Here is a 19,607-nt window from a genome sequence, read left to right on the forward strand (position 1 = left end):
TTTAAGGTAAAGCATTAAATTGTTTACTTATGATCTAATTTCTTAATATAGGCACTTAGATCCATAAATTTCCCACTTCAGACTGCCTTTCTTGTGTCTCAAAGGTTTTGGTATGTTGTATTATCATCATTATTTGTTTCTACAATTTTATTGATTTCCTTTTTGATTTCTTCGTTGACCTATTCATCATTCAATAGTGTACTATTTAGTCTCCATGAATTTCTGTATGCTTTGTAGTTTTTCTTGTTGCTGGTTTGTAGTTTAACCCCATTGTGGGCAGATAGAGTACAAGAGATTATTTCAATTTTCCTGTATTCATTAAGATTTGCTTTGTGTCCTAAGAGATGCTCTATTTTAGACAATGTTTCATGTGCTGCTGAGAAAAATGTATATTCTGTAGCATTTGGATGGAATGTTCTATAGATATCTGTTAGGCCCATTTGTTCCATGACATCATTTAATCCAGATGTCTCTCTGTTTCTTCTTGGCTAGGATGACCTGTCAATTGATGAGAGTGGGGTATTGAAATTACCCACTACAATTGTGTTTGGTGTTATCTGAGACCTTAAGTCTAATACTGTTTGTTTAATGAAATTGTGAGCCCCCATGTTAGGTGCATATATGTTTAGGATTGTAATATCCTCCTGTTAGAGTGTTCCTTTATTTAGTATAAAGTGACCTTCTTTATCTTTCCTCACTAATGTTGGTTTGAAGTCTGTCCTATCAAATATTTAAATAGCAACCCTTGCTTGTTTCCTAGGTCCATTTTCTTGAAATACCGTTTTTCATCCTTTCACCCTAATATAGTGTCTATCTTTGATTGAGAGATGAGTTTTCTGGAGGCAAAAAATGGTAAGATCCTACTTCTTAATTCAGTCTGAAGGCCTGTGTCTTTTTGTTGGGACAGTGATGCCATTGATGTTGAGTTATTATTGAATTGTATGTATTTATTCTCACCATTCTTCTTGTTTTAGCTGTTATTTGTGCATGGCTTATTTTTCCTATCTCCTCATTTGTGTGTTTTGCTTTCTCTTCAGCATGAATGAATCTTTCAAGTGTTTTCTGTAAAGCTGGCTTAGTTGTCATAAATTCTTTTAGCCTGTTTTTATTGTGGAATGTTCTTATATCTCCATCAATTTGGATAGGTAGCTTTGCAGGACAAAGTAATCTTGGTTGGCAGTTGTTATCTTTCAGGACTTGGAATACATCATTTCAAGACCTTCTGGATTTTAAGTTTTGAGTTGTGTAATCTGCTGTTACTCTGATGGGCTTGCCTTTGTAGATGGCTTGCTTTTTCTTTCTAAATGTATTTTCTTTGTTTTCCATGTTGAGTAGTTTACATATAATTTGGCAAGGAGAGGTTCTTTCCAGGTTTTGTCTGTTTGTTGTTCTAAAAGCTTCCTGTATCTGTATTGGCATTTCTTTCCCAATTTGGGGAAATTTTTCTTCTAAAATTTGGTTGCAAGTGCCTACAATGCCTGTGGAATGAAATTCTTCTCCTACTATACCCTGAATTCTTATGTTAGCTTTTTCAATGTTCTGAATATCTTGAAATTCCCATTCATACCTTCCTATTAGCTTGTCTTTCTCTTTGTTGGACTGTGGTCTGCCACCTGGTCTTCAAGTTTAGATATCCTTCTTCTTCAACCATTCTACTGGTGAGACTTTCCACAGAGCTTTTATTTGACTGACTGTATTTCAGTGCTAGATTTTCTGCTTGGTTTTTCTTCAGTATTTCTATTTCCTACTCATGTCTTGTAATGACCTTATTTCATGAAGCTGGTTTCCTGTGTTCTATTTCAGGAGGTTGTTTTCTTCTTTGATTTCTTTGAGTGTAGATACAATCATTTTTTTAAAAATTTTTGTCAGACATTTCATCTAAAACAATTTTATTGGGGATCATTTATGATGTGTTTATAATTTTTGGTTGGAATGCATTGTCTTGATTCCTTGTATTTCTTATATTATAATCTAGTAACTTTTTCATCCTGAGTTGGTTTGATGCTTGGGTTTTCTACTTATGTGTAGCGTTCTTATATGTGGAGATACAACTTTATATACCTTCAGGACATGACTTTAAGATGCCAAGTGTAGCTCTTGTGTTCCAGTCTAATCACAGAAGTAATCCTAGTTGTAGTATTATAGTGGGCTGGGTGGAAACATTTACTGGAAAATTCTAAACTTCAAATGAGCAATTTATACATTTAATAAAAACCAGCACAGAGTATGCAACTGTGGGGATTAAAACAAATAGATAGCCTTATAAAGACAAAATCCCTAAGGTTGTTTGTTGCTCTACACCCTTAAGCCTGTCAGCTGGGAGGTTGAGATTTCTGTTCTGAATTGGGTTCCAGGATAGCCTGGATCTGAATCAGACCCTGCCCCCAGTAATGATAGAAGCAAAAGACAAAGACCCTATAAATCTGAAAGCATCAATGGCAACAATACAACCCCCAAATACATCTTGAGTATGGTAAAGCCAACCAAGAATATGTAACTCATTACCTGCCCTGACATGGAAAGAGAGATTAGCACTTCCTGTGCAGGCCTATGTACTTGCTTTTTTCAGTCAGCTTTGTCACCTTTTGGGGTCCAATCTTACCAATGCTGAGTACCCACCTTGATCCCTCCGTGTTGTGCTGTGGAGCTGGTGTTCTGATCGGCTGTGCTGGATGCCCTGTCACTGTGAGTTGAATGTGTTCTATGGAGGGTTGTGGGGGGGGGGGTTGGGGGAGAGAGTGCAGGAAGCCTGGAGTTGTACTGGAACTGCTCAGCTGGTCCCACCTGTATCCCTTTCATCAACTTCTTAGCTGGTCTCCTCTATCACCCCTTTAGGTTTCTATACTTTGCAAGAAAGCTGATGAGGCTGGAAAATCCCCTTGTTTGGTCTCTGTTCCTGCAGCTCTGCACTGGGTGGGCAGCGCCAGGTGGGCGCACAGATGGGGCCACAAACCCCTCAGTGGGATTTTGGCCATTTTCCTCCTTTCTGGTGGATCTTGGTCTCTCTTGTTTCTCTGCTGTGGCTAATGAAAACCTATGCACCTTTACGTTTCAGAAGAAGAGTGTATTTTGCTGTGGTTTTGCTTAAATCCCTTGCTAGACGGGTTTGGTGTGGCTCCTATGCCACCATCTTACTTGGTAGTCCTTCAATTTTAATTTTGATTTGAGACATAGCAATATAAATAAATTTATCAACTTATTATTACAAATAATAAAGCCTGAATTATATGGACAATTAAGATGAGAAAAAATATGGAAAATGAAAACTTTAAGTTAACCCATTTTACTACAGGCAACTCAAACATTTTTCAATTTAAGTGTCACAACCATTTTTTTCTTCCACCCTCCCTCCCCTTTTTCCCCACAACCTTTTTATATCACTTTCATATCCTTTTAATAACATACCTTAGAACAATCTTTTACCTTATAAAGTCTTTTGTGATATAAAAAACATGCCTCTTTCTGTAGAAGCAGGATTAGAATTTGGTATACAAACATGTCTGTCATTGTAGTAAACATGAACAAACATATCAAAAACATAAAGGTGGTTTATTTTTATTTTTATTTTCAAGGTTGGGCCTCACTCTAGGCCAGGTTGACCTGGAATTCATTATGTCATCTCAGGCTGGCCTCAAACTCTTGGTGATCCTCCTACTTCTGCCTCCCTTAGTGCTGGGATTAAAGCTGTGCACCGCCATGCCTGGCTTAAGTTAATTATTTTAAATATATTGTAAATCTAGATTTAACAATTTAACATCATCTTAAAATCTATGAGTATCAGAACATTTAATGACCATAAGCACTGGAACAATTGATGACCATGAATTTAGTTATACATAAAGACAGACTACATGAAACAGAATACATGACATGATATGGTTGGCTAATATTAGACATGACAACATAAAACATGGAGAGACATCCCTTTTTACGATTTTAGTTATGTTTTAAATTGGTGAGGCCTTAATCCTAACTGGGGAGTAGCCAGTAGTTTGAATTCAAACCTGATAACTTTTCTTTTCCTGTTGTGACCATTAGCCCTATCTATGTAAGGTGGCTGGAGTTACAGGATTTTCCTTGGTGTTTGTCTTTGTTTGTTTTATCTAGCTGTGTGGCAGGCACTGGGAGCTTTTGTCATTTAAGTGTTAAGTTTTTGTATACTGTGATTGCCCAGCCTCTGTTGTCAGTTTTTCTTTGGTGGTTTGTAATGAAAATAAGGGGGAAAAGGAAAAAAAAGAGAAAAACCTTAGAAGATGAATAATGATGTTAAAATTTAGCAAGGAAAGGGGCTGGAGAGATGGCTTAGCGGTTAAGGCATTTGCCTGCAAAGCCAAAGGATTCCAGTTTGATTCTCCAGGACCCACATAAGCCAGATGTACAAGAGGGGCAATGCATCTGGAGTTCATTTGCAGTGGATGGATACCCTGGCACACCCATTCTCTCTCTCCCTCTTTCTCTCTCTAAAATAAAAAATAAATAAAACATATTTAAAAAACAAATTGAAAAAATTATCAAGGAGAGAAAAATTAGCTATCCATATGTAGAAGAAGTTAAAGAGGCCCAATAAATACAGGAGTTTCTTTTTGGAGGCAGGGTTTGTATTAGATTTAGTGGGATGGCTTGAATTTAGTGTGATAGGGACAGATTCTGGCAAATCATGGTCAACTGACAGAACTGTGTGTGAGGGATAGAGTTTTAGGAGGGGCAGGAGCAGGGGAAGGAACCTTGGACCATTTGCTATGTCACTGGAGAAAGTTATCCAGACCAATGAGAATGCTGAAATCCAAAGTACCAAATTCGGGTCAGTGGTGGCCATTGTCTAGAGAATATTGCAGCCAAATTTGAATAAAGAGTTGTAGTAACTTGGCTGGCAGAAGCTCAGATATTCTGAGTTTCTTTAAATTATTTTTGAGACATACCAATGGAGTGTCTTTTTTGGAGGGGTGTCTTTTTTTTTTTTGGAAACTATCCACCCACTTATTGAAGGAATAATTCTGTTACAACATAATAAGTATTATTAAAGATAAAGCAACTCCTTATGCCAACATTTTTTTTGTTTATTTCTAGTCCTGTGAATCTTCCACTTAGAAAACAGAAGTCACCTTTTCTTTAACTTGTGGTTCCTTTCCCCTTAACCTAAGCTTCATTTAAGGAAGGCTTACAGAATTACAAAATTAACTTTTCATTTACACTTCGCATTTGAGTTATTTATAGAGTCCAAAACTGTGAATGAAAATAAAATTACACATTTTTTACATACCTACTTTGCAAAGCAAAATATATTTTATGCACCACTAAAAACTTATCTTGTTTGAAAATTTTTCTATGTAAATATTACAACATATTTATTTCTCCTCCCATTTTCTATTTTTGGACATACCTTAAGAAAGCAAAAATTAAAAAAATTGTCAACATTATATTCATATTTCTAATGTCAAGATAATTGTTATTACCAAGTGTTCAATTTCTGCAATGACTAATTTTACAAACTCAAAACCGCTACTGTTAGGCATTGCACTTAGAAACTGCTTATTTTGGATGGTGGCAACGTGAAGGACAAAACGAATGGGAGTGTTAGCATGAAAATACGCATCACAACATAGGAAAATAGCCCCGTTTCTTTTCTGACTCCAGATGCAGATTTATGTTATTTTTAAATTGGAAGAAGACTCAAAAGAACATGCAGAAAATTAGAAGATAAAGAATCTAAACAACTATGGTATACTGCAAACCATGACAATAACAAGACAATTAATGCATACATTCATTTGCTAGAAATGAAGTAGTCACAAATGAATGGCATTTTTTCTTTCTTTTAACAGTGGAATTAGTGTTTTTTCTGCCAAGTTCCATAACATCTAAAGAACAGTGTTAATGTGTCATTTCAAATGTATCAGCATCTTCAGTTTTCAAAGAGACTTTAACAAATAATTTTTAGAAAACATATTAACCTGCTATAACAAGCCATTCCCATGCTAAATGGAGTTTTATTCTTAACAGTTGAAGGCCAAGATCCTAACTTCAGAAAACATGGACTACAGCACAGGCTAGATATCATCAATGTCTTCATCGTCATCTCCAATATCATCAAACTGGATTTCATCATCATCTCCTGGACCAAATGCATCCGTTTCATTGATCTTGGCATGCTCTGGAAGTTCTCCATATGCCTTCAGACTTCTAGCTTCATCTGCATTATACTTTAAAATTACATCAGCTTTGTTATCTTGATAGTCTCGTGGACCAATCAATATAATGTCTGAAGTGTTTATCCAAACTTTCTTCCTTAGTTTTCCTCTGATATGGCACAACCGCCTCACACCATCAAAGCACATGGCTTCTAAGCGTCCATTCCCCAGCATCTTGACTACCTGCGCATACTCCTGCCCATCCTCTTTAAACACGAGCTCTCTTTTCTCAGATTCATTTTCATTTTTACCCCTACGCCTGTTTTTGCCTCCTTTACCTTTATTCTTTGGCATGGTGGCAACAGCAAACAGTGGGTTTAGAGCAGGAGGCTACTTTCTGATGGCAGCTGTGATTCTTTTCCAAGAGCTACTGCTTGAATGCGCAGGCTAAAGTTATCTGCTGGTGGGAGATCTGACGCGCTGTCCAGCTCCCGGAGCTTCTGGGTAGACCGCGAGTACACACGATCCACAGCAGGAAACCGAGCTCTAGCAGCTGTGGGTTCCAGACAAAAGGCGACAGCACACGTTCACACTCGCCAGCCGCCACCGCTGCCGCCCTGGAGGGGTGTCTTTTGAAATAGATAATTTAGAGACTATTTTGGAGTATAAGGAGTATTTGAAGTAGCCAATCCCACCACCAGCAATGTTTCCCAGGCTTAGGGAAGGCAATAACACCCAAGGGTTAGGAGGGAGTGTCGCCACACTCATAATGTTTGGGGTGTCTGTTGGAACAACATGTGAGAGGATCTTGGAGCATCTGATCATCCATGGACCAAAAAGTGAGAAACTCTCAGTTTCTAAGGTCTGAGATTAGGCTCATCTGCCACAGAGCAAGAATGAGTACCTTGTCCTGAAGGCTGTAATTTGATGAGGATGTGGAAGGATGTCATCACAAGGCAATGGATTCTCATTAGGAGTTTAAAAGTCCAGGGGAAGGGTGAAAAGAAGAAAAGGAAGAAGCCCCCAGGTATTAAGCTGGAAAGAGTGGAGGTTTCAGGTCTAAACCGGTGGCTGTTTCATTCAGAGTAGTGAGCATGGCAGGCTTTTGTGTTCCTGAGGGAGTGAAACGCTGATAGGGAGGTAGACATGAAGAGAGGGGAGCCAGGCGTGGTGGCACATGCCTTTAATCCCAGCTCTCAAGAGGCAGAGGCAGGAGGATCACTGTGAGCTCAAGGACAGCCTGAGATAGCGAATTCCAGGTCAGCGTGGGCTAGAATGAGACCCTACCTAGAAAAACCAAGAGAGAGAAAGAGAGGAAGAAAGGGAAAGAGAAGGAGAGAGCTCACAATCCAAAGGCATCTGGGAGGTCTGATCTGAGTCAAAGCACCAAATGTAAATAAAGCGAAAGAGAAAAGTAAAGGAAAACATTGGACTTGATTGCAACAGACAGAGACTGTTTATTGAAGCCCAGAGAGGGACTATAAGCTCCCACAGGATGGAGGCTGAAGCACTGAGCTAGGCTGGAGTTTGTGTGTATAAGGAGAATCCTAAGAAAAACTGACTGGATGTAGGTCCAAGGGAAGTAGATAAGGAAGTATAGCTATTTGTGTCCTTGCTCAGAATAAGCTTTTTCAGCAAGATTGTCTAGTGAGAATACCCCAGATAGCTTTTGTTCTTTCAAGGATTTCTGAGTTAAGTTTGTCAGTCAGAGGAGTTGTCAGGCTTGTCTGGGACTAATGCCTCTGATGTTTCTTTAAGGCCTTCTACTTTTAGGGATAGTCATTAACACCTTAGTTCCCTCTGGTTTTCAGGGAAAGTTATTAACCCTTCACTACCTCTGCCCTCAAGTGCTGGGATTAAAGGTATGCACCACCACATCTGGGAGAGAGAGAGAGAGAGAATGGGAATGAATGTGCCAGGACCTCCAGACACTGCAAGCAAACTCTAGACACGTGCACCACTATGCATCTGGCTTTACATGGGTACTGAGGAATTAAACCTCAGTCCTTAGGCTTTACAAGCAAGTGCCTTAAGCACTAAGCTATCTCTCCAGCCCTCAAGGCTTTTATAAGGCAATTATGAATGGGATATTTTTCTCTGATTTCATCCTCAGCTTATTTGTTGTTGGTATTAAAGAAGACCACTGGTTTCTTGTGTTAATTTTGTATCCTTCTACTTTCGGAAAGTGTTTATCAGCTTTTTGACAAAGTCTTTAGTATCTCTTATGTATAGTATCATGTCATCTGAAAATAAAGGTGATTTTATCACTTCCTTTCCTAGTTACATCTCTTTTATTTGTGTCTTTTCTTGTTCTAGGCAAAATTTTCAGTACTATATTGAAAACAAGCACAGAAAGGAATACCCTTGTCTTTTTCCTCATTTAGTATAATGTTGATTATAGGTCCGTCATATATACATCATGAATTATGTTAAGATATGTTCCCTCTATTCCCAGTTTCTTCATGACTTTTATCAAGGTATATTGGATTTTGTCAAATTCCTTTTATGCCTCTATTAAAATGATTATGTAATTTTGTCTTTGAGTCCATTTATATAATATATTACATTTATTGATTTGTATGTGTTAAACCATCTCTGAATCTCTGAAATACAGCCCACTTGATCAGGGTGAATGATCTTTTTGATGTATTCTTGCATTCTGTTTCCAAGTATTTTGTTGAGAATTTTTGCATGTTCATGAGGGAGATTGGTCTATAATTCTTTTTGTTGTGCCTTTATTAGGTTTTTGTATCAGGGTAATACTGGCTTCATAAAAGGAGTTTGGTACTATTCCTTCCTTTTCTATATTATGGAAGATTCCCTCCCCTCCCCCCCCCGTAAGTTCTCACTCTGTCCCAGGCTGACATGGTAAATACAAAGCCAAACTAAGAATAGATAAGACATAAAAGAATGGTTGGGCATGGTGGCACACGCCTTTAATCCCAGCACTCAGGAGGCAGAGGTAGGAGGATTGCTGTGAGTTCGAGGCCAGCCTGAGATGACATAATGAATTCCAGGTCAGCCTAGGCTAGAGTGAGACCCTGTCTTGAAAAGAAAATGAATGGAGAAGTATTTATTACCTGCAGTAGACAAGGAGAACATGAGAGTAATAAAACATGGGTGCACCCAATCCCATTAAACAAATACAAGTAGATGTAAAGTCACAAGCTACCAAAGCACAATAGTAGTGGGTGACTTCAATACCCCACTATCACCAATTGACATCATTGTGGCTAAAAATAGAGAAGTATCTAAATAAAATACCACAGAATAAATGGACCTAACATGCCAGGCTCCTCCCCAGGCAGGTAGTGCTGAGGGAAGGACCAGGCCTGCTGGTTCTTCCCAAGGGGTTAAGGAGGAAGATGAGTGTATGATGACTCAGAAACCTTTCCTGGCCACCGGAGAAAAACCACACTGAGTGGGGAGTCTTTTTGAAGCAGGAACTCACAGAAAACTCGCTTTATTGCTATGAGCAGTTGCCTATATAATGTTGGGGATGAAGGTGGGGATTTTAGGATGGGAGGGAGAGGTAAAGACCAATAGTAAACTGTAACTATTGAAATGGTAATTACAATTGCCACATGGAGGTGGCAGGCCAGAAGCCATTAGGCATCTTGCTGAGTTCTAGCTGGCCAAAGACAGGTCGCCAAACTTTAGCTAGGCTCAGGAAGTTCCACTAGGCCTCATGCCTGGGACTTTCAGAGCCCAACATCTCCCCCTTTTGTTTTTGTAAGAGCATTAGTCACCATGGCCCCTGTCTTAGGTTGTCCCCCTCTGGGGATCTTACCCGTCATTGGATACCAGGTGTTTAGCTCAGAGCATTCATCATGGCCCCTGTCTTAGGTTGTCCCCTGTTGGGGATCTTACCCATCACTGGGTACTAGGTGTTTAGCTCACTGAGAACTCACTCCATGGCCTGTCTTAGGTTAGTCAGTCTGAGATCTTACCCGTCACCAGTCACATGGAGGGCAGAGGAGGTGGCAGGGGGTTATCTGAGGAACTTAATTCCTAAGTTGCCAGACTGTGATAATGTATCTCGACTTGATGGAGTTTTATTGCCTCTAGCCGCTGGTGAATAAATTGTGTAATTTTTTTAATTACACAAGGCCCAACAGTGAGGAGAAGGAGAAGGAGAAGGAGAGGTCGGGGTCCAGGTAGAGGGAGAAGATAGGGTAAGAAGTCATGTAAGCCCATCTGCAGCGGGTTGTCCTGAAGGTCCCATTTCCTCCTCTCCAAGTCTTCCTGGAGCCTCTTAATCTTGTCCTGGACGATTCCCAATTTATTGGCATAAAAGCGGCATTTTTCCTGTAAAAACAAACATACGCCTCCCTTTTTGGCCGTTAGTAGGTCTCGTTGTCTCCTGTTTTGTAGGACTACCTCAGCCAGGGAATCTAGCTGTTGTTGGAGATAGGGCTCCCTCCGCTATAACCAAAAGAAGGCATAGAGAGGGCCTCATTTCCAGGGATGATATCTATATCTGGGATTAAGTTGGCTGGGGCACAAGGCCCGTCCAATTGGTGGGCAGAAAGTCATAGGCCATCCCACCTCCACAAATATCAACCATTCCAGAAGGCGGGCAGCATTGAGCACTGGGCTCAGTTGTGTTAAAAGCACAGAAGGAAGGATGAGTGTATCCCACATCTATACTGGAATTATTAGGGGAAGGCAAGGCCCAAATGCCCAGAGGAAACATTGGGAAAAGCTGGACAGGGATGGGGAAGGTGGCTGAGTAATTTTTTAAGATCGTATGGACAACTGTACTGCAATCAGCTGGAGAGTCCAGATCAGAGGCAAAGCCAGCAATCCTCCTCAAGGGAGGGAGTTATTTAGTTTAGCAGGTTGAAGGACCATTTTAGGAACAGTCCTCATGGGTGGGACACTCCCTAGAGAAGTGATTGTCAGTGTCCCCTTGTTGGGACAAATATTTTAGGTCTCTTGCTGGGTCTTTTTTCATCTTGAGGGAAGACACATCCAAACCCTCTCCCTGCTGTGAGGAGCGGGGCTGGTCCTCTCCAGGCCCCAGTCAATGGGTCCCTCCATCTTACCCAGATAGAACTGTAGGTAACGGATGAGGACCAATGTTTTTGAAAAGGGAATAATTGTTTATCTTCTTTAGAAGAGTTTAAAATATTTAGGGTAAATAATGCTTTTTTTAGTTGATCGTGGGGGTAAGGATTCCCCCTTTTGTTTTTGTAATTGAGACTTGAGAGTCTGATTATATCTTTCAATGATAGCCTGGCCCCAGGGGCTGTATGGGATACCTGTGGAATGTGAGATTTTCCATGTCTGGAGAAAATCTATAAAGGCCTTGCTTGCGAAGTAGGGGCCATTATCTGTTTTAATTTGAGCAGGCAGCCCAAGAGTGGCAAAACATTGAAGCATATGACTAATGACATGTTTAGATTTTTCCCCAGCATGTGCTGATGCCCAGCAGGCGTGGGAAAAGGTATCGACTGAAAGAAAAATATATTTAAGTTTTCCAGATGGAGAATAGTGTGTAACATTGCCAAAGATGATTAGGGTGGAGCCCTCGAGGATTACTTCATGTAGTTTGAAGGTGGGGTATTTGAAGGAAAGGCTGACAGGACTTACAAGGCCGGCCAATTTTTTTAAGGTCTTTGACTGGTACCTGTGGATACCTGTGCTTGAGACCTCTCCAGTTGACATGGGTCAATAAGTGGAAGCATGTAGCTTCTGTGATAGTATTACACTGAGGCATAGAAGCCATTTTATCAGCCAAATTGTTTCCTCGAGAGAGAAATCCTGGTAAGTTTTGATGACCCCTGAGATGTTGAAGAAAAATGGGGTTATTTCTTTGTTTGAGTAGGGAACGAGCTTGAATCATCAGAGGAGATATAGGGTTGGAGTCCAGTCTAATACGGGCCTCAACCAGGTTGGGTAATAAATTAACAACATAAAGGCTGTAAGAAAATAAGTTAAATGGCTCTTGAATAGTGTCCAAAGCTAGAACGACATCAAATAGTTCTTTGAATTGTGCTGACCCCTCAACCTCATGGGAGACTGACTTTATGGGGATAGGCTCTTTTTACTGTTTTAAGGGAGGGTAAATGACTAGGGAAGCCCCCAGGCGCCCTCCATAGGTAAACACGGTAAGAAAGTCAGGGTTAGGTTGAGACAGAAAGAGCCTGGGGGGCTTCTAGTCTAACTTGGAGAAAGAACTCATCCATTTGTGGGGGCCATAATGGCAATCAATTTTACCTAGAAACCCCTCGAGAGCTGTAGCAACTCTGTTATTATTTCTGTGAACCCATGTGAAATCTGTTCTCTTACAGGGAGTGACAATAAGGTGAGGTTCTATCCAAACAACCAGACAGTATCTCTGCCCTTGATAATGCAAGTGCTTATAGAACTCTATAAACTCTGGGGACCCCACCAATTGAGAGGTAGACCCTTTGGATGGGCTCACCTTCCTGGGCCAACAGTGCAGTGCATAATGTTTTGCCAGAGAAAATGTAGAGGGAGATGGGCAAATCAGGATTGAATCTCTTTAGGTTTGCAGTATTTATAGCCTGTTGTACCTTATGAAAAATTTGTTGATGACAAGGGGACAAAATTACCTGAGAGGAGTGTCAGGAGCCATAGAGCAAAAGCCTATCCATTTTGCCTGGGCCTGCTTGGTCAACAGACTGCTTACAGAATCTTATCTTTTGCAAAAGGCCAGTTTATGCGACTGCCCCCTGGCCTAGGTGCTTAACCTTCGCCCTAGTTTGCGGATGTATCCCATATCTCCTCCCTCATTGGCACTTGTCTACACTTAAAATGATCTGAGTGACTCCCATCTGACAGGAACTGCATAGAAGTCAGACCTATGCATATTGATTCACAAGTGTGTGAGTACAATGTGGGCACCAGCATGGGTGTGAGGCATAGCACAGCAAGGGAAGGTCCTTATCTGACCGCTTCTGGATTCCCTGAGAGGTATACCTGGCTTGCATGGAGGTTTGTACCATAACTGTGATCACTAAGGCTGTGCCTCGCTCTCCGGCCACATAGGCCCTGCTTCCCCTCCCCAAAAAGTACCAAGGGCCAAAGATTGTGGGAAAAGACATCCCACAGGAGGAGTCGGGGCCCTACTCCCCTAATTGGTTAATGCCCACTGCTGCAAAGCAGGCCTCTCCCTCTTTTGTATAAAAGAAGGGAGGAGATGTCGGGAGCCATAGAGCAAAAGCCTCTCCATTTTGCCTGGGCCTGCTTGGTCAGAAGACTGCTTACAGAATCTTATCTTTTGCAAAAGGCCAGTTTATGGTCAAGCTTCTGGGCACTAGGCAACCAAAAGTGCCTCTATCTTGAGTAATGACTCCATTTTGTGATAAGTTGTCTGTTCTGGAAAGACACAAAGCCTGCAGCTCTTTGTTAAAGTCGTTAATCTTGTGGCCTTGGGCCTACGACCTTATCCTGTCAAAACAGAATTGTAGCAATACCTAAATTACTGACAAACTCTCATGTTCTCTGTATAAAAGGCGCCCTGAGAAAAATAAAAATTGCAGCTTGATCAGACTCTTGTCTTGCTGTTGGTTCCTTCGTGTCTCTTGTCCCTTCCATTTTAGGTTCTCTAGGGTCTGTGCTCCCGTTGAAGCCCTGCTGGCCAGGGCAGAGGAGAAGTTAAGATCCTTTAGGAGGTCAAACAAAGGGGACATCTCTTCAGTAGTTATGAGTATTCAGGGCCTCATCCAATTAATTTCTCCCAAGAGCTTCTGGAGTTGAGGCAAGGTGTAAGAATCCTGAATATAAAGTTGTGGTTTAGCAGGTGAAACTGTATCTAGGGGAAGGATCAAGCCCAAGATATTAAAGGGAGGTGCAGTTTGAACTTTTTCAGGAGCTACTTTAAAGCTGTGAGTATGAAGGATACTTAGACATTGGTGGGTAAGGTCCTGGACTGTGGAGGAATCTAGGCACCCAAGAATAATATCATCCATGTAGATATAAGGCAGGGTATTGGGGAGATTGAAAAGAGAAGAGAAAATGGATGACAGGTAATATTGGCAAATGAGTGGGCTATTAGCCATGCCCTGAGGTAAGACAGTCCATTCAAATCTCCTATCTGGGCCATAAAAATGAACAGTGGGTACAGAGAATGCAAATTTTTCCATGTCTCCTGGATAGAGAGGGATAGAGAAGAAGCAATCTTTAATGTCAATGATAGTAATATGGTATATATTGGGAATAGCTGGGATCCATGGGAATCCCCTCTTGGAGGTTCCGAGGGGGATCGTGTGCTCATTGATCTTCCTTAAATCATGTAAAAATCTCCAGGACCCATTAGGATTTTTTATGACAAAGACAGGAGAGTTCCAGGGACTAGTGGAGGGATGGATATGTCCGGCTTCCAACTGTTGATCAATAAGTATGTGGAGTTGGTGTAACTTAGAAGAAGGGACAGGCCACTGCTCAACCCATATAGGATCCCCTGGTCTCCACTGGGTTTTAAATGGAGGGGGGCTGGGCAGTGGCCCTTAGAAGAATTGGGGGTGTTCATTGGAGTAATTGGGAGGACATTCCTTCCCTTGCTCAAACTGTTGTTGATATATATATAATTTTTTTTTAGCCTAACAAATCATTATAAAAGGCCTTATGGTCAGTAGTGATGAAAGCCTTGGCATCTCCAAGGATGTCTTGCCCCAGTAAGTTAGCAGTGAGCCCAATCACCACAAGAGGGCAGACTTTTCCCCTGTCCCCACCTGGGTCAGTCCAAGGGAGCCATATGGCAGCCTCCAGGAGGTGGATTGCCTGCCAACTCCCAGTAGGGGAGGGCCAGGCATAAGCTGCCAGGAGGGGGGCACTTCCTCCTTTCTCAGGACCATTCAGTCCGCTCCAGTGTCGATGAGAAGTTTGAATTTTTTATTGCCAGTATTTAAAATAATTTTGGGTCTAAGGCCGGGGACCAGAAGGATGGTCCAATAGGCTTTGATAATCTCTTTCCCCATCTTTAACGGGGCTGGGGGGAGCCCCGGGAGGAGTTTAAAGGCTTTCCCTGTATGTCAAAATTTGATTGACATTCCCTATCCCAATGAAACCCCTTATTGCATTTAGGGCAGTGGGTGTGAGAAGCATTGGTCATCCCCCCAGAGGGCAGGGTAGGCTTTGTCTTGTTGGGGCACTTCTTTTTAAAGTGGCCCTCTTCCCCACACCCAAAACACATTGATTTTTTAGGATTTAACTGAAATGCGCAGGTCATAGTGGCCAGATCTCTCTGTTTATTTTCCTGAAGGGTGGCAGCCATGGCCTTAGCCTGATGGGAGATAGTGCCAACGTCCTTGGTGGCTACAATCCATCTACTTATGGAGTTGTCCTTGAGACCTGCACAGGCAAGGCGGTGATTGGCCGTCATCCCTTCCCAGAGCAACATTTTAGTAAACTGATCTTGTAATGCCCCTGGGGGAAATTTTCTTTGGAGACTTTTTTCCACCCTATCTATAAATGTAGCCAAATCCTCAGATGGTTTTTGAGTAATACTCATAAGGGAGGTTTCAGAGGGTCCCTCATCAAGCTTTATCCATGCCACCAAGCCCAGTGCCCTGACCTGGACCCTATACGGGTCAGGGATAGCCGCCTGTTTAGTGCCTGTAGCATATTGATCAGAGATATTGGAGAGCATACCAAACGTTATTGGCACAGGGGGCTGTTGACTTTGGTTTTGTTCTGCCTGTGTATGGTACTCATCTTTAAAAAAGGCACACCACTTAATGTATAGGGGACCTGACAAGACAGCCCTGGATAGATTTTTCCAATCTTGGGTTTTACAAGGTTGATGGGCAAGTCCCTGTAATAGGGTCTCAGCCCAAGGAGAGTTGGGTCCATCCTTTGAGACAGCCTTTTTTTTTTTCACTGTCTTGTGTTTATTCACATGGAGGAAGAAAGAGTTGGTACAAATAACAGACATTGTTTTAAATACAAATAAATAGTTCTAGTTTTTACAGGAAACAATTCTATATAATCCCAAGCATTCTCTAATTTCCTGCTAAAAATAGAAGGCTATTGCATCAAGTTCTACTCTACCATATCACTCTGAGGAATTAAAGATAAAATGGTAAATTCCACATTCCAAGTCACCAGAGAAAATGGGAGACAGTGCCTCTACCTCCCTGAACTATCCCCAAAGTGAAAGGATAGTTACTAATATCATAGATACATGTAGCCAACTCCAGTAGGGGAGTAGCTAATATATTCTCAAAGTATTTGATATCTAAAGACAGCTAAAAGCCTGACCTTGGGAAAAGGGACAAGGATTTCTCTAAATCAGTTCTACAGACTCTAAAACCTCATTACACTGAGGTTTTTTGTTTGTTTGTTTTTTGAGGTAGGGTCTCACTCTAGCCCAGGCTGATCTGGAATTCACTATGTAGTCTCAGGGTGGCCTTGAACTCATGGTGATTCTCCTACCTCTGCCGCCCAAGTGCTGGGATTAAAGGTGTGTGCCACCACGCCCGGCACTACACTGAAGTTTTGATTCAGTGTCTTAACCTCATGTCCATTGAGGAAGACTTAAATTTCTATAATGAAAGTCTCTCCCTGTGAGGAACCATGATGGTAAACAGTCTTTAATCACTGCGAATGGCACCTACAGTAACAAACAAAGTGATTTACCTAGAAAATAAGCAGAGCTGCCCGATCAAACAGTTTGTCAAGCCTGACACCAAAATGTGCTGAATAAATACATCCCCAAGTCTATCGATTTATGCATGTTTCTATGCAGGATGTCCAAAGAGGCAAAAATATCTAGGGAGATGTCTGTTTTATGTTCCATGAGTGAAGGAGCATTTAAGTCATGTAGTCTTTCTGAAACTACACACAACACAAAGTGATTGGGATCTTGGAGCCAGAGCAGTGGCTGCTCTAGTGGACTTCCTGTGTGCATTTTACTTTGCTCAAGACAGCCTTTTTAATCTCCTTAAGGTCCTGAGCTTCCCACGGATACCAGGCAGCAGGGCGATTGCCCCCAGGATTTAGATTGATGGGAAATAAAAAAGTAGCTTTATTTTCTGGTGGCTTCGCAGCCGAATATGAAGGAGGGGCCGAGGGGGTCCAAAAAGGGTTAGTCGATGGAGGAGGTGGAGGAGGCCCCCCAGAAGGCCAGGGAGCACTCTCAAAGGGATCGAGTAAGGAGTATAAAGATGTACTCTTTTCTGGGGTTTTTAAAGCTGTATGTCCAGGAGGAGTAGCCGGATCAGGTGGTATACTATCTTTTTCCTCTGTCTTTTGTTTATGTTTGGTTGGCCTTGGAGGGAAGCAGTCCTTGAGGGTCGAGATCATAGGGAGGGCCCCTGAGGGGGTATTTGACCCTTCTCCACATGTGCCCAACAAACAAAGGCCTCTATCCTATCCCATGTGTCCCAATCAAAGAGATTTCCTTCCAGAAGCCATTGCACCAGCTTAAGAAGGCAATGCCAAGTCTGTCAAGCCTGATTATCAGTCAAATTAAGCCCTCTACTCTTTAGGAGTGCCCTGAGAGATTCTAAGGCAGGATTGGATTTAGAGGTTGTGGAGAGCCCCTCGGGCCAAGCCCTAAAGATGGCACCTGACGGAAGTTCTATGCTTGGGACAAACAAGTCCATATTTGGAGGAGCTCGCCCTCACTGCTGCTCATTGGCTTCTGATGCTTGCCTGGAGAGGTTGCGTAGCCTGGGGTGATTGGGCGGAGTGAGTGCGCTTATAAGGAAGCCCCGCCCGAGGCTCGGGGGAGATGAAGCTTGAAGTTGCCTGAATAAACTGCTGTAAGAAGAACTGGTGGTTGTGTCTTCCTTGCTGGTCGAGGCGGACGCGACAAGAGGCAGACTGTCCCTTATTATAAAGTTGAGAGAGAAATGTCCATAAAATTAGGGCCATAGCAACCCACAGACACATGAGTACAACACAACCACAAGGATCCAAAAGATAGGTAAACATGTTGTGCAAAAGCCGTAGATGCAGCTTGTCTGTGAACTGAAAGTGAAAGGAAAGAGAAAGAGAATGAAGAGATGTCGACAAGTAAGTACAGGTTATAGAAGCAAAGTGTAGCGCATTAAATATGAAGATTGCCTTATAACTCATGAGGGTATGCTCACCCGCACATGTACACTGATGACCTCCTCAATGAATGCCTCTCACGGGGCACTAGTCTGCTGGACTCCAAGAGCCGCATGTTAGGCGCCAGTTGCTGGGCTCCTCCCTGGGCAGGTAGTGCTGAGGGAAGGACCAGGCCTGCTGGTTCCTCCCTAGGGGTTGAGGAGGAAGATGAGCTGCAATGACTCAGAAGCCTCTCCTGGCCACCAGAGAAAAACCACACTGAGTCAGGAGTCTTTTCGAAGCAGGAACTCACAGAAAACTCTCTTTATTGCTATGAGCAGTTGCCTATATAATGTTGGGGATGAAGGTGGGGATTTTAGGATGGGGAGGAGAGGTAAGGGCCAATGGTAAACTATAACTATTGAAATGGTAATTTCAACTGCCATGCGGAGGTGGCAGGCAAGAAGCCATTAGGCATCTTGCTGAGTCATAGCTGGCCAAAGACAGGTCGCCACACTTTAGCTACGCTCAGGAAGTTCCATTAGGCCTCACGCCTGGGCCTTTCAGGGTCCAACACTAACAGATATTTACAGAATATCCTATCTATATGCTATAATATGCACATTCTTTTTTAAGCTTCTCATTGTTCATTTATGACAAATATTCCATGAATATACCCACCCACAATTTTCTCAGTTGCAAAGTTCTTTTAGATAATGCCATCAGCATTTGCTAATCACAAAATAGATCATCTGACTCACCCATTCTGAGAATGGCCCCACAGATGGCTTATGTTTTAAACTGTCCATTAAACCTGCCTGTGACCTTGACAACCTCATCCTCATTCACCTGACTAGACATGTGATCCTTGACACCAATGATGTGGTTGCTTGTGGAGCCTTTCCACTGTACATGCAGGTCCATAAACTCACAGGCATCATTCTCCATGTCAGTGCTGTGCCTGTTTCCTCAGTCAAGCTTTAACACAGAAAGCAAAATACACATTCTTTTTAACAGTACATGGAAATTTCTCTAAAATAGATCATATGTTAGGACACAAAATCTTAGTAAATATAGGAAAATTGAAACACTTCCTTATATTCCATCTGATCATAATGGGATAAACCTACTGATCAATAGCAAGAATGACTATAGAATATACCCAAACTCATGGAAACTGAACAATATACTAGTGGATGACAGATGAGTCATAGAAGGAAATCAACAATTTATTGGAATCAAGTGACAGTAAAATAGTACATACCAAAATCTATGTGATACAATGAAGGTATACTATGAGGGAAAATTATAGCTTTAAAATGCCTACATTAAGAACTTCCAGTGCTGGAGAGATGGCTTAGCGGTTAAGCGCTTGCCTGTGAAGTCTAAGGACCCTGGTTCAAGGCTCGGTTATCCAGGTCCCACGTTAGCCAGATGCACAAGGGGGCGCACGTGTCTGGAGTTCGTTTGCAG

General features: G+C 42.0%; 1 protein-coding gene and 1 pseudogene across 1 annotated transcript; both read right to left on the reverse strand.

Moving 5' to 3' along the window:
* Window positions 1-5,322: 5,322 nt before the first annotated feature.
* Window positions 5,323-6,538, reverse strand: LOC101610766 (eukaryotic translation initiation factor 1A). The gene has a single exon (XM_004668553.2). The coding sequence runs from the start codon at window positions 6,480-6,482 to the stop codon at window positions 6,048-6,050; it is 435 nt and encodes a 144-aa protein (XP_004668610.2). The 5' UTR covers window positions 6,483-6,538; the 3' UTR covers window positions 5,323-6,047.
* On the reverse strand, window positions 6,506-19,082 carry LOC101596763 (annotated as a pseudogene).
* Between the last annotated feature and the right edge of the window lie 525 nt (window positions 19,083-19,607).

This window comes from Jaculus jaculus, chromosome 6 (assembly GCF_020740685.1).
Source record: "Jaculus jaculus isolate mJacJac1 chromosome 6, mJacJac1.mat.Y.cur, whole genome shotgun sequence".
NCBI lineage: Eukaryota > Metazoa > Chordata > Mammalia > Rodentia > Dipodidae > Jaculus > Jaculus jaculus.